This window comes from Ictalurus punctatus, chromosome 16 (genome assembly GCF_001660625.3).
Source record: "Ictalurus punctatus breed USDA103 chromosome 16, Coco_2.0, whole genome shotgun sequence".
NCBI classification, from domain to species: Eukaryota; Metazoa; Chordata; class Actinopteri; order Siluriformes; family Ictaluridae; genus Ictalurus; species Ictalurus punctatus.
Window position 1 is genome coordinate 6,543,199 of NC_030431.2, and position 16,356 is coordinate 6,559,554.

The 16,356-nt window shown below is 43.4% G+C and overlaps 1 protein-coding gene across 4 annotated transcripts in view; it reads right to left on the reverse strand.

The window, feature by feature from the left end:
* Positions 1 to 16,356, reverse strand: part of ttc28 (tetratricopeptide repeat domain 28) — a 237,551-nt gene that overhangs the window by 43,416 nt on the left and 177,779 nt on the right. For all 4 annotated transcript variants that reach the window (XM_017489688.3, XM_017489689.3, XM_047160759.2 and 1 more), the window contains one exon: positions 1,092 to 1,599. In XM_017489688.3, the coding sequence (XP_017345177.1) occupies positions 1,092 to 1,599 (508 nt within the window). The remainder of the gene's footprint in view (positions 1 to 1,091; positions 1,600 to 16,356) is intronic.

A 16,356-nucleotide genomic window follows, 5' to 3' on the forward strand; every position in this document is an offset into this window, starting at 1 on the left:
CGATCATTAATTTTATAAGTGCTGCCATTCTTTCTCAGCGTACCGTTATTGACAGTTCTGATCAATAAATTTTCGAGCACACAGTAGGTGGAGAGAGAACGAGGCCAAACAGAGAGAAAGTGTGGAGACTAGTGCGCCAATTACCAAAGTCTAGCTCATCCTAAAAGCCCCCCACAACCCCCCCCCCCCTTTTTTAAACACTTTTGTTAAACTGGCATAATGTGATTGATGAGTAATGTAGAAAAAAGACACTAAATTAGATAAAACAAATTGACTTGATCTGACTTACTTGAAAAATACTTTAATTGCAACTGTTCTCCAATGTGCTGTATGAAAAAGAAAAAAAACCCCAAAAAATCCCTAATGTCAGTATGTCAGGTCTCAAGACCGCTTTCTGTGGCAGATTTTAAAGGCAAGCATATATCACATAGAAGCAAATTCAGCTTCTCTACAAACCAATATGGGTATTGCGTTATAAATGATCATACTAAAGTCTGCACACAACAGATTTCCCCGCCTTTTTTTTACCCTCACAGCACATATTTACATAACAATTGACTCGCAGTCATTCTGGATCAAGCTCGTGTCACTCCCACGGCTGCCTGCCCTCGCTTTTCAACGGGAACATTTTTCTTTCGAGTGTTGATCTATTCATTTGGGAGCGCATGCATGCCATCAGATCAAATTGATGGAGCTGTTGTCAGGCTGAGCGAAAGTAGCGCTAGAAGTCAGAGTGAGGGATAGAAAGAGCTCGGAAACACTCGGGTTTGATGGGCTCCATTTGTCGTGCGCTTACATTTTGCCCACACTAATACAAATCACAGAGGTGACGTGTGTGAAGTGAGGTGCAGGAGGTGCTGCAGGAAAAGGTCTGGGTGTGTAGTGTAATGGGACGGCGTGTGACAAAACCTTGACTAGCTAGGGAGGACTACTACTTGTTTAAATTTTCGTTTCTGGTTACATTATACTATAGTCAATGAGCTGAGCTGGGTGCAATAGAGCAGCTATAAATAAATAAATAAATAAATAAATAAATAAATAGATAATCAATCAGGGATTCAGAACCACTCTTTCTTCTTGTTTGTGCTTACCCAGGTTAGAGGAGGCGCGTCCTTCGGCGGCACGGTCTTTCAGGCCCTCAGCGATACTCAGCTGCTGCTCGTGGTACTGCTTGGCGCGCTCCAGGTCCTGCATGCAGCGGGCAGCATGGCCCAGACCGGCGTATGCCCTCATCTCAATAGCACGCTCCTGCAGCTCCTGAGCCAGCTCCAGTACACGTGCATGATACGATGCAGCTTTGTCAAAGTCGCGCCGGTAGTGGTAGGCACTGCCCAGGTTGCTGTAGGCGCGCGCTTCCTCGCGCTTCTCACCCTGCACCTTGGCAATGTCCAGGTGCTGCTCATGGCACTGTACGGCGCTGGTGAAGTCTCCCATGGCAATATAGACGGCGCCCATATTGCCCAGCTCACGCGCCTCCGCCAGCTGGTCCTTGCGCTGCTTGGCCAGGAGAGCACACTGTTTGTGGCTAGCCAGTGCGTTGGGATAATCGCCGATGGCTGTGTAGACGTGGCCCAGGCTGCTGAGCGCCGATGATGCTGCCTAGAAATACAGAAACAGAAATTAAGTAACGGCACCTCATCAGAAGTCGTTAACTCTTTTAGATACCTCTCAAAAATGCATTCTCTGCATCATTCATTTGCCCTCAGCTTCAGTAAAGAAGATGCCCAAGCATAATTGTGCAAATCATGCAGAACGCTCCCATAAAACTAAGCTCCTGATCCTCCGAGCACGCTGGATGCAGCAGACACGCATCCTAACAGGACCAGGCTTGTCTCCTGGATAGCTACGCCTCATGGAAGCCCATTAGCTGCAAGAAACATCCTCTCTAGTGGGATCTGCAGCAGCACTGTTGTCTGTAAAGGCTGTGCTTCACACGGTGTATAGCCTTTCATTCAATTTTGACTCTCCAGAGCCAAGAAGGTCATTATACAGGAGCGCACGTGCGCACACAAACACCACAAGGTGCTAAATGGCCTCCGAGTGTAGCTGTTCCCGGGGCTCACACAGTCAAGCCCTGTGTGCTGGAGGAGTTTGGACGGGGGCTGTAGGGATGCGGAGTGCTTATCACAATGAAAAACGGCTGTCTGTTTGTTTTTTGTCCTCTCTGTTATCAGCTGATATTGTGTGCTGTGATTATCAGCCTATCAGTGCCTCCAGTAAATCTGATGCACCTTTAGTGTCCATATAAACGGCTGTATCTACGTCTGAATCGCATACAGCTATCTGAAATCCCATTTTGCACTATCAATACAAAAAGCCTTAAACACAAACTTCAGGCTGAACATCCTCTCCACTGTCCACTCGGTTGCTGGGAATGGAAAACAACGTCTGCCATGGAGAATAAAAGCTAATAAAGAGTTTTGTTTGACCTCTAAAGCTCAGGCTAACTCTGAAGCCGAATGCAAGGCCATCCTTAGGCTCGCTCAGCGCCGATCTCTGGGTGCTGCCTGGAACCAATTACCGTCAGACGTAAGGGCTTCCAGCTAGTTCTCATTTCTCAGTTTAGAGGGACTGCAAGATGCAAGGCAATTACCCTCCATCAGGAGCCCGGGCTCCTCCTGGCCACTGATAACCTATCTGTGCCACTGCAAGTTCACGTGCGCAGGTTGTCTGTGTAGATTTTCAGTCATCCAGGCCTTTCTGACAGTCCTGAACGGGTGAAGCGTCTTCGTATGTCTTCTAACTCCGGTACAATCACCTTGACCTACTATTACCAGACATTTGCGGTGTTTGATTACAGGTTTGTGTCTCAGCACAGACGAGAGAGAGCGCGTCATTAGATTTTTAAGCAGTTCAGCCTGCGGTGAAACAACATTCTCTATGGAAACGTGATTCTGTCTCAGAATTTCTGGGTTAGATCGCAAAAGAACCAAGGAAATAAAAAAAATAAAAATACAATAAAAACACTAATCTCGGTGTTGCAGGACGGACCAGCTGCTGTCGAGAGGAGCGCACTGTGTTTTCAGCGCATTTAACGCTCCTGATTTAGCTCATGAAGAGAGTAATTAGTGAAGCTGGACTGTTAGAACTAGAAAAACCTCTAAAGTGCGCAGCGCTGTGGTCCACATGGAGCGGAATGTAATTTTATTAATTATAGTGTAGATTTGCTCATCCCAGGACTCACAAGCTGCTCATACTGAACATCCTGTAAACACACCGGGGATGAAACCAAAACACAAAGAAATAGTTTGGAAGGAAAATATCATGTGTTTTAAACAGATGCAGATAGAGATATAAACAGGAGGCACGCAGTTCATTTGTGTGTCGTGTCTATTGTCTATTGTAGTTTGCTCTAGTAGTCTGTCCTAAACACTGCCTTACTAGCTCCTGAATAAAACCATATTTCTATACAAACCGAAAATTTCACAAAGGAACAAAAGTCACCGCTCCGTATAGCTGGTCCCGGTTCGCAGAAATGAAAACAAAATCAAGCAAACTCCGCAATGTTCGGAGGAGCTTGCGATTTTTCGAAATTACCACAGGTTTTCCGCGCAGTTGAGCCAAGACGCGTGATGTGATGTCATCAAGACCATCATTCAGTCAAAAGCCCTCTTTGATTGATGTGTCGAACATAGGTACAGCTAAAAGGTCTCGTTTACCAACAAACATCACTGCGAAATCCTGTACTGATACAGTATAGCCCACAGTGGCAACTCGTATTATACGTTTGTTTGTTTTTTTACTGATGAAACATTAAATGAAAATCTAATGGGCATTATAATAAAACGCCACCTAAAGGATCCCCGTTTTGACTCGCAGCAAAACTGCGTCCTAGCGTCGTTGTAGATGCTGCTAGCGTGTCCAACAGTTCTCCGATTTGGGAAAGAAGCTGTAGTTCTGAAAGATAACTCCCCAGCTTACTCGGTCACATTAGATAGTAAGCTTGCCAGAACATTCCACAGGGCGTCTGCTTGAGACCAACTCTCGCTTGTACACTATAATGATTTATAATCCCACTGGATAGCGGTGTCACCCAGAAGAGCATGGGGTTTCCATTTCGAGTCTGGTTCCTCTCAAAACTCTTGCCGTCTCAGGGAGTTTTTTCATGCCACAGTTGCCTCTGGCTTGCTCATTAGGGCTCTAAATCTACATCCAGAGCTGCTCTGTGAGAGCGTCTATTGTGAAAAGTGCTACACAAATAAAGCTGAACTGAACGTAATTAATTCTGAGTACAAAAGTTAATCTGTTTGTTTGTTTGTCATCGTCCTTGCTGCTGTATTTGTGCCTTTCCCCAATCAACTACTCCATTTTCTACAATGCCAACGGTCATAGATCTGTGGACTGGTTACCATGGAAACCTGACTGGATTTGTCAAGAGCGGTTAACTGGGAGAGCCAATTTTCGATAAAGGCGGATTTAACACCCTCTTTCCTTGTTTCCTCAAGTCAGCGGCTTGAAGGTGTGTATATGTGTGTGTGTGTGTGTGTGCGCGTGTGTGTATGAGCAGGCACATGTGGGTCTGTGCTGGCACTGAATTGCCCGTCTTCTTGACACAGTGCCACAGAGACTGTTGGGTTTCTATGGGATGAAACAGATGATGTTTTCGACCCCAGTCCCCCACCCCCCCCTCCTTTTCAGGTCTGCTAGAAGGGCTTTTATGGTGCTGGAGAAAAGCTTTGTTCTGCTCTCACAGTTACTCCACTTCTAAGGTCAAAGGTAATTCCTGCAGGTCTGAACCTCAAATAAAAGCAGTCACTGAAATTCTAATTCTACAGTTGAAACACCCAGCGTTAACTTAACCACTGAGAAATAGTATGGCGATACGAACGGTATAATAAAAAGACAAAAATATATTGGATTTTTTGTTTTTTTTTAAGGGGCACTTTCAGTTAATAAGAATTGATTTTTTTTTTTATTTAATAATATACATTAAAAAGAGGTTTGTAAGCAGTAGCAATAATAAACATTAGGAGCACAAGTGTTACCGTCTGAATAAGCGCGAGTGTAAACGTGTGCATACCTTTAGGACACAATGAAAGGCAAATAAATGTAATACGAGCAAGACATTTAGTGCGCGGTGAAAGAAAACCCAAATTTCCATAAATATTTCATTTCTTATGAGGTGTTTTTCCTCCCCGCTACAACTAGTCTTAGATTTAAATAATACAGAAATAAAACTCTTGGTAGTGAGATTTTTAGACTCACTGTACATTTTTAAAAAAATGTAGTTTCACAGACATAACTTCATGCTTCACACGTCCTGCCCGATAAATTAGACTTGATCTCGCGGGCTGCACAGACAGACGCAGGTCAGTTCTCACGTGGCCCGCTGTCTTTCCAGCGACACACACCATCAAGAAACTGCTGGGTCATGTCACAAAAAACCCCCAAACAACCCTCTAAAAGCAAAGTCTTGTTGTCATAGCGTGAAAGGAAAGACCAGGACACATGCAGATTTACTTTAGCTTTGCCCCATGAGGAAACGATAAAAGGTCAACTTCTGTCCAAAAAAAAAATAAAAAAACATAAGCTATCTTCAACGCTTATATGGACGAGGCTAAATCTCAGTGTATACTTATTTTACAACGGCATTCATTATACACGGTGTAAGTGAACAGAATATATATTATATAATGAAGAGTCTGTGTGTGTAGACATAGTTTGTTATTAGACAATCTGCAATACAGGACGAAGTCAGGAAACAGGAAGAGAGGGACAAATGTCTTTTGTACCCATCTTTATGTCTCTTCCCTCACACTTATAACATCACTCTTTTTGCCACACACATGTCCAGGTTCATGCTCAGTTTCTCTGGTTAATGGGCTCTTTGAACAAACAGAGTGTGCTCCCTGGTGGAACACTCGTGTCTGAAGACCCATTGGAAGACCCTGCTGTTTTTCTTGGGCGAGAATGAATCATCATCTCCACTCTCTCTCTCTCTCACACACACACACACACCCCACTGGCAAAGTCATCTACACTGAAGCGAGAGAAAAAGGGAAATGTGGTAGTGAGGACAGGTCAGGTAAAAGGCCAGCTCAGATGATATCACGAAATACAAGATTCAGGGACAAACCAAAAAAAACTTGATATCAGGGGTCCGGTCACTTTGAACTCTGTTTCGTTTCGAAATGAGAAAACAAGAAAACAGCTTTTTATTTGATTTTTGTTTTTCTTGTCACAGCATATAATGGGGAATTAATCCATCAGTCTTCTGTACCTCTTATCCTACAGTGTCCTGGGGGAGCCTGGAGCCTATCCTAGGGAATTTGGGGCAAAAGGCGGGGGACACCACACACACACACACACACACACACACACACACACACGTTCTCACACTATGGACAATTTAAAGATGCCAACCAAGCTACAATGCATGTCTTTGGACTTGGGGAGGAAACCGGAGTACCTGAAGAAAATCCCCAAAGCACAGGGAAAGCATGCACACAGGGCGGAAACAGGATTCGAACCTCTAACCATAGGTATGAGCCACCATGCCCCCTAGGAAATCAATTTTATATATATATATATATATATATATATATATATATATATATATATATATATATAAATAAAAACACACACATAGAAAATATGGATAATAATTGATTATGAAAATCATTATGGATTAGTTGGTCTGCGCGCGGCACGGGGGAGATTTACTCATTACGTTACTTCTGTTCCTTAAACACGCTTCGGAGAGTAAATACCAGAGCGCGAGTAAGATCTGTAATGTCTAATTAAAACACTACGATCAAAAGTAAACACAAGTAAAATAATATTCCTAATATTATTTTACTTGTGAATATATAAACCGCAAGGTACAGCGAATTGGAGCTTTTATTATTAATATAGGACTGTAAATTAATTCTGTGCTTTTTGTGCACCCATAGAAATAATGCAGAAATACTTATATACAATATAAACAAACAAATGAATAAAATACATTTTTTTATACATACATACATAAATACATATACACACACACACATACATATACATACATATATATATATATATATATATACATATATATATATATATATATATATATATATATATATATATACACACACACACATACATACATATATACACACACACATACATTTTATTCGTTAATTTTAGTTTATATTGTATATAAGTTTTTATGCTTTATTTTTTATGGGTGCACAAAAAGCACAGAATTAATTTACAGTCTTAAATTAATAATATATACTCTGGGGTGTGTGTGTGTGTGTGTGTGTGTGTATCGGGTTCTTTTCTTTTTGGGACAAACAGTTGTGTAAAGTTTTAGCCTGAAGTTTATATCTGTAACACTCAGTTTGTGGATTTTATTTTAAATCAACAACAAAAAAAAGTGCAATGAAAGTTTGCCTCGCCCCATGCAATTAATCGAAAAAATAATTGGCCAACTAATCGATTATGAAAATAATCGTTAGTTGCAGTCCTAACACACACACAAAATAAATAAATATATATATATATATATATATATATATATATATATATATATATATATATATAAATAATTAAAATGCCCATTGCAGTACATTTCAGAGCGAAATACTGAAATATTGGAAACTGATTTTTTTTCCCCCTTTACTGTCATCTTGTTATTTTTAAAAAGTATGAAGTGTTTGTTTACATATATATTTCATGTTGAAATGTAAAATGAATAAACGCAACATGCACAGAGTATAATAATTGGATACACTGCTATTAAATAGGGACACGTCCTGAGTGAGTGGGACTCTATCCATCACTACGCAGTGAACACAACAGGAGTGTTAATGGCACAAGGTGCATTAAAGGATCCCAGAACTGGTCTCTGGCGCACTGCAGAGTTTTACAGAAATCATAACAAAACACTATGAATCTAACTTTGTGATCTTTACCAGTGGCTTCCACTAATTGGATCGCTGCTCCTTCGATGGATGATTTATTCCAGGGTTATTGCTATTGATCCGAAGGCCATCTGTACGAGGGTGGGAAAATCCATTACGTAGAAGGATGAGGAAGAGGAGGGTAGGTGCGACCAAATTAGAAGAACAAATGAGGGTGGCATTTAAGCACCGAACATTCGCAGCTCGTTAGGTTTTTCATTCATGAGGATGCCTGAAGAATTAGTCACTTTAACCGATAATTACTTTACCAACCGACATAACCATATCATCTATTCATCTCCGTATTGGGACAAGGCATTCCAGTGGGCAACAAATTAATGGTTGGCTCAATGGAGACTTAAGGTGGATCAATAGAACATCTCCTTTGGCGATCTATAGTGGGAAGGCAACATAAAGAGCATTAGTTCAGAAAGACTGAGACCTTGGTGGAGACAAAGACCGGAAAGCTCATTAAAATCCAAAACACTCTTCGCTGGTGTGTGAGACAGCCACAAATCAAAGTGATGAGCAGCTGTAGAGTGCGCTTGCTCACTCAAATGAGCTATTTCTTTATGCACGTGCTCCATGGCAGGTCTGTGCAACGGTGCACCATGACGAGAGTTTTCGCTCACGTGCGGCTGAACAGGCCCGGCTATTAAATGCACGTTTCGTGTGAAAAACGTGAATTACGGTTTCATAATACATGCGTTGAGAGTTCGCAAAGCACCCAAATGCCGAAAATAGGTTTGGGTTCGAGGCTGACACCGACGACAGAAAGCAAGAGAGGGGAAACGGTGAGAGATAGAGAGAGGGGAAGGTACAAATGAGTGATGCATATCACACGCCTGCCGCTGCGCTTGGTGGCACGACTCACACTCTCTACACACTCCGGGGGGAAATGACTCTTAGATCTGAATTTACCTTCAGGAAATTATTCTGACAGTAAATAAAACATTTCAAGTGCAATAAATAGAAAGGGGCGGGGGCGGGGGGGGGGGGGGGGGGGGGGCACAGAGTGAGGTACTTGATTGAAGGAGACAGACAGAATGTGTGCCTGCGTGTGTGTGCGTGCGTGTGTGTGTGTGTGTGTCAGCCTTGGGGACCGCCACAGTAGCAATAGTAGGTTTTGGGAGTTGTGGGGGAAAGGGAATGTACAGATGAATTATTTAAACCGCTTTATTAGCATGTCCTTTAGTGATTTCTCAGGCTGGCTGGGATGGCTCGAGCAGCGGGTTCTTTCCTGCGGGTTGGGTGGGGAAACAGCGCGAGAAAACAACCGCAACTCACATTCTGAAAATCACTCTGAATCCACAATGGCTTTCTTCATGCATAACACCCTGGAAATGATGCTGAAAGGCCATGAACAGGCTCAAACAGCCAACAGCGAGGTCCTTTTCAATGCTCTGCTGTCAAACATTAGTCTTGTGTCTCACTTAACACAGTTGAAGCTGCTAATTATTGTTAGGAAAGCTCTCCTGTTAACAAGGACGCCGCATACGAGGAGTGAGAAGATTAATCAACACATGCTGCTTTCACAGATGAGTCGAAGATGTTAGACTACAATAGTGTACCCAGTAGTCAGTCTGGCTCTGGCAGAAACAATAGATTTGAATTATGTACCACTACATGGACAGCCTGCTACAGAAATATGCATCTCACTGGTCAGTCCTTCAATTATACCAGTGCAGTGTGGCACTTTCATGCTGTAATGACTCTTAAAGTCATAACATCACTTATCCTTTATATCTCAATCTGGTACTGGTCAAAGTGATCAACTGCTTCTCTGAGAGTATCTTGGGTCTCATCATGTCAGACATCAGATACATTTACAATACTGACGAATCTGGTTTTACTCAGAGGTACAAGAATCCGGTTTCCTCCCTGCCTCTTTTTAGATTGAGATGATCATACTGGCAATAAGTTAGCTATTCTGCTACCAGAATTGAAGCAGTCCCTGCCTCTCTTGTCCAGGCCACCGAGTTCCTATGTGTCGCCAGATATGATCTGACAGCTCGGACAAACGTGTGCAAATCAGCCCCGCGTAATCCGTCTTGCATACTGACGTGACTCTCACAGGACACCAAAGTGACCCTGGATTCGAGGGGGCATGGAATCACAAAGCCAGCACGGCCAAATGGACTTTTAACACAGTGCCTTTAGAACACAACACTTCCATGTTCCAATGCCTACAGGGAGTCTGATTGCCTCGCACTAACCTTACACAGGGGGAAACACACCAACAAGCTGCTGGTATGTGTCCGAGTACTCCTTGTCTTCCATTAGACAGCCCCCCAACCCTCCCAGAACCCCTCTCCCCTACCCCCACACTAGGACAAACGTGTGATAAGAAAAGGAAGGCCACGAAGTTCAAAGCCATAGGTTTTATTTAACTTATTCATTACTTCAGAAAATGGATGGCTGTTTTCTTCCAATCTGAAAGGGGTACAGATATTATAGATACTCAACCAGTTCATGAAGACTGCTCCAGCTGCTAAGGGTGATAGATGTAGTTTAAGCTGCATAGGAACAAAATTGGTTCTTGGTGATGCTTGCTTTTATGTCCCCATTGCCCTGGAACACAGTTTTTTTTATTTATTTATTTTTTTAAAAGGTTTACCTTCCAAGGACAAGTCCTGCTTTTCAGCCTCTCCGTAGCATAGGTGTTTTCAAGATGTATGCAGATCAAACTTGTCTCCTCTGACAGCTATTGGCATCAGGATAATACCATATTTCACTAAGGAGCAGACAATTGAGAACACATCCATCCTCCTTGACTGCATTATGGTGCTTGCTCTTGCGGTAAACTCGGAGAAGTCTTCCCTAACACAGGGGAGGGCCACACAGTTTATTGGAATGAGGCTATATACACTGAAAATGCTAGACACTTTATCACCCCAGCGTGAGGGGAATATTATTATGCTTGTCAATCAAGATTCAGCCGCGACCCCTTGTGTGGTATGGGCATCTGGTGAGGATGCAAGAACTGATGATGCAAGCCGCCTCAGTGATCACCCTAGGTTTGCTGGAGCTGCGGGCATTCAGAGGCGGGTAATCAGCATACAGCTGCATAGCTCCGAATGCCACAGACATGAATGCGCCCTTGTCTCAGTGGAAGAAGCGCAAGCGTTGGCTTGTTGGTAATGCAGGTATTCCTAACAGAAGGAATCGAATTGGGAGTGAAATAATCAGCAAGATGTAATAACCATGGAAGCCGCCCTTACTGGACCGGGAGCAATGTGGTGCCACAGTGGTTCTGGCGGCACGTGGCCCCTTTGGTGTTCATTTTATTCTGACTTTTACACACGGGCTGTAAAACTGCAACAAATTTCCAGCTACACTAAAGCTCTGCGTAGAAGCCATTGAAACACCACTCCACCACACTTCGCTCTAGGGTTTCATAGGCTAATGACTTCCCATTTTAAAAGGGGGCGAGGGATCTCCACCTGCCAGGGTCACCTACGAGCCTGTTATAGAAGTTTTACCTTGAGCTGGAGTCTCTATGCGCTTGTACATGATGCTGATTGAAAAGGGTGTCTCTGAAAACTGCTATCTTGATAGCGATCTCTTCTGGCGATAAGCTCATCTTGCACGCATTCATAGCCAGATGACTTTGGAGTGACCTTGTGAACGAATCCACAATTTCTGCCCGCGATCATATCGGCAAACTTTGTGAGTCAGTCCATCGGCTTCAACAAGGCCTGAATGTTCCTTAATGTGTCTGATACACGTCCGAGTAGCTGTAACATGCCACATCCCCCCTTCCCAGTGGTGTGAGTACAGCGGTCATCTCTGAGCACATTAAAGGGCAAGCTTATGTTGAGTCCTGTTCCTAATGACGCTGTTGGCATCTGTTTTTCAGGTGTTTCACACTACCCCTGGTGGCATGGAGTGGTAAAACACAATGACAGCTGTGTATACAACAGGTTCAGAACATTCAGAACCAGCACCAAGAAATTTCTAGAGACAGATGGATCATTGTGTTTGTAGGAAGAGGGGAAGAGGTCAGCATACATGTGTAGATACATAAGGAGGTGTCTCCAGGTGTCTCACACTTCCCTTGTCTGTTACCCATACTTTAACTGACCACAGTTACATACGTAACTAGCATTATTACCCAGTTATTATCCAGCGTTTAACCAGTGTGTTTACTGTCCAACAAAAGCATGACACCAATGCTCACTTGTTTTTCATTATGGAAAGGGTATAAACAACGCTATTTTATACATTATATCATGTATTTTCACATTCAGTCAGTTCCACCTGGGAGTAATGCCGAGCTATGGAGTTGTCAATGTAGAAATCCCTCTCCATCTCCTTGCATTGTCCTGTTCAGTATGCACTCTAGTCTCCCTCTGGCTACTCGGTCCCATGCTGACGCCGTCCATCACACCTGTCCCTGTGATGCTCTGAGCACAGCAGGACATGGCAGTGGATCGATGCGCACATATAATAGCTCTGGTTTTGTCTGCCCCCTCCCTCTTCCATATAGTCTGTGCTCATACAGTGTGTTGTGCTGTATACAATATTCTGCAGCTATTAACAGTCAAATCTGCCAAAATGTTGGGTTTGTTGTTGTTGTTAAAAAATGTTCGAGAACACAACACTGATTGTAGAGGTATAAGAGGTATCTGAAACGAATGATGATTTTTGACTTACATTCCCATAAAACAGCCGTGACTGCTTTTGTATTATGTACGTAATATTAAAACAAAGGCAAAAGGTTTTGTTATTAAACGCAACTTTTGCCTAACTTTATTCTCTCGTTATTGAGTTCCCTGGGTTTGAGCAAGAAAAGGCTGCGCTGAAATATTTGTGGCCTGACAGTACGTTTACTTTTCACTCCTATGACAGGAGTGTGAAAGCTCATTTACTTCAACCTTCAAAGAGATGCAGAAAGAGAGGGCTTAAAATGTAGGTCATATTTCATAACCCATTTTCTGATAACTTAATTTTGGGTTAAAGCTACAGCCAAGACTGGGAACACTCGAGGTTTTGATAAAAGCAAATAAACTGCATTTACGCCGGGAATCTTGCCAGAAAAATTTGCCTTATCACCATACAATAAGTCAGTGAAAAGACGCCATATTCATTCTTCCTGGTGGTTCATGTGTCAGTATCCACAGGATAATGGGGAGCAGGTGAAGCATGAGAGAGCGAGCGAGAGAGAGAGAGAGAGAGAGAGAGAGGAGTACTAAACCATTTACATAGTGAAAATATGGAAAACGTAATCACTATTCTTACAGTCCCTGTAGGAACGTCATTTTATTTCCAGTGTCTCGTATAAAATCCTAAGTATTAAATGAACATTTCTGACCGTTTGTACTGTTACACGGATCATAATTAAACTCTTATAGCAGAAGCATTTAGGTATGAATTGGAAGATCTGCACAATTTAAGATGGAAGAAAAAAATTCTGCAAAAATCTTGTAAAGGACACTAGTAGATTAGTCCGCTAGATGTGAAACGTCTGAGGAAACAACGGGGGGGAAAAGGGGTCAAAGCTAATTCCCTGTTATCCATGTGCTTCATTAGCAATTCATTAACCCCTCGGCAGGTATGGTACCATCAGCAGTTCCTCACACACATACGCGCACACACCCACACATACACACTGCACTGAATGGCTTTAGAGTTTCAGGATGAAGGCTGGACTCAAAAACAACCCTGAAACTCTAAGAAACAATAGACCAGAGTTCCTTTCCCACTGTTCTCACACACAGAACCTCACTTGAGAATAGATGACCTTTGGAAGCATTCAAAGCATGCAATTAGCTTCAGTGTGCATAGTTTGTCGGTAATTAGATCAATGGTTGTGATTTGATTTTCGCTGAAAGGTAACGAATCAAACCGTGTTGTTTTTTTTCTCTTTTCCCTTGCCCAAGGGCTCAGTTGCTCCGAGTGTGAACGCGGTGCTTTGCAGTCACGACATTGATAAATGCACCATGCAAATTCCTTTCCTGCAGAGGCACTGTTAGTTTTCGGGCGCACCGAAAAGATGAAGCGAAAATGTAAAGAAAAAGATGCGAGAGCCTCACAGGGGAGCTACGGAAGTGTGGAGGTATGGAAGGATTGGTGCAACATCAGGCGAATCATTTCACAAGCAGTAGCGTGCACCGTACGTGAATGTATAGACGAGGGGTGCAACACAGCTGCTCACTGTTTAGTGCCACATTTCTAATGAATTTAGTTGGTTCTAGATCCCAAAATATAAACCCGATATAGACCCCAGTCCCAGTGGAGAGTCCCAAATAGATCATGTGAACCTTTCTGGCAAGCAGAAAAAAATAAATAATAACCCGCCTCCTTTTGGTATCTGCACTTGTATTTGTTTAGAACATATTATCTGCTCATTCTGAGTAATGCGTTCGGTTACATTCCTCGCATAGAGAGACTCCCAACAGTGATTCTGGCAGTAAGAGGCTGAAGAACACAACTAGATGAATATTCACAGGAATGGTTCTGTAATGCTAGTTTATTCACGGACACCATTTTCTGTGTGTTTATAAAGCTCTGCGTGGTCCCACTGAGCTTGGAATTGCTTTGTCGCGATAAGATGAAGGGCACCGCCAAGGAGTCGGCCAACGAGAACAGCCGGAGTCTGAGCCGCTAAACCCCGAACAATCATGCCCAAGGTTCCGTCTCTGCCTCTGCACTGCAGACTTAGACATGCCCTCTTAGCTCCAACATGAGAGCAACAGCACTCCATTTTGAGCCTCGCCAGACAAAGCTGCAGGCTTTCACAGGCCTCGTTCACAGCTGAACGCCTCTGAAGTCTAGAGTCAAACTCGCCACTTCCTTTTTACGTGCTTCTAGTCTTCTCTTCGGGAGGTTTCCTCATCCGCCAGCACAAACCGCCCATTTTCATCAAGGTGGTGAAAAAAGTGAACGCAAAGGCGGCAGTCGCAGTTATAGCGCCTTTTGCCTGGCTTTAGAGAAGCCGTATTAACATACCTACTGAACAGCGGCCTCATTTTCGACTGCCCACATACAACAAAACAATTCCAAATGTGCAATATTACCTCCGTCGCGACCTCAGCGAGCGAGCTGAGGGGAAACACGGACCTAATCGCATTTCCTTAAAACACCAGAGAAGAACAAATTGCTTAAGCGAGCCTATAATGAATCGAACAGCAGACGGTGCGCCGCTGTAATGTGCTCAGACAGGCAGCTGTAAAACAGAAAATCTTGTTGACAATATATATTTTTTTTTTCCTCGCTGCCTTGCGTGAAGCAAAGCAATTCCTCTGGAGTGATTCTGGCATGATGGGCTGGAGGAGGAAAGAGGGGGAGGCCTCCTATAAGCCCCGCATGTAAACAGAGGAAAATGAGTCAGTGCGAGTGAGAAAGAGAAGGAAAAACGACGTGGCGCGTAGGGCCAGCTGGGCTGACAAGTGATTGATTTCCCAAAAGAAGCACCAGGCTGCCCTGCAAAAAAATAAAAATAATAATAATAATAGAAAAAATAAACAAGCACAACTACAGCCCCTTACGTCAGAGGTAAGTGCTGGAGGCTAATCCGGTTTGCTCATCTTTGTGTGGATGTCTGCTTTCGGGCCTTCAGTAATCCATTTCTTTTTCTATCCCCCTGCTAGTGTATTTCATCAATTTGGATGGCAGAGGGGCAAAGACGGCTGGCCACCACTTGAAGAGTCGAGGAGAAGGGAAGACATCTAAGTGAGCTTCCAATCTAGACCTTTTCCGAGTGCACGGCATTCATCATCTCTGCAGGTCTCCGTGCTACGTCGGAATCTTAAAGGATTCTTCTTTTTATGAGATCGATGTAGGCTGAACTGGTAAGAATAAAGTTCTGCCGGCTTCAATTACCGTGCAGAGCGAGACTCTGTCTCTTGAGCAGAAGGACTGAGGTAAGGAGATGCAGACTATCCTTTGCCCTCTATTACAACGGGCCAGGAAATTGGGAGATTAGGGGGTAATTCATTTGAAACACTGTTATGCAACCGGAGAGAGAATGAAAGCGTTTGAAATGAAAATACGAGATTAAAAAAAAAAAAAAAAAAAAAGTCCACTGTGAAGAGAAATACAGTGAAAGCGAGAAGTTCTCGATCAGCGCAGAAAGCCTGGCAGAAGTAGAATGGACCCTCAGCTGCTGTGTTCTTTGGCTGTGTGTCAGCAGAGGACGCCTTGTGTAACAGTGTTTCCTCAGCGTGCAAGAATGCAAATCCTCCCCTGGGATGGAGCCTCATGTTTTATAGAGCACAACTCGACAGAAGTGTAGCTCGAAACTCTAACGATGAGCTGACCTTTTCCACAGAAACTGCTCTCCTACAGTCTGTGGTTGCGTGAAAAACTCGGTCTCTCTCCCTGAACTGCACTGTCTCCTTAAGATCAGCTTATTAATGGCATGACTCACTGAGCCGAGAGCCCTCATCCTGCAGATTAACTATGACTGAACTTCACGAAGGTCAGTGCCAATTGCTGGCTCAGTTAGAGAGAAAGCAGAAGGGAAAAC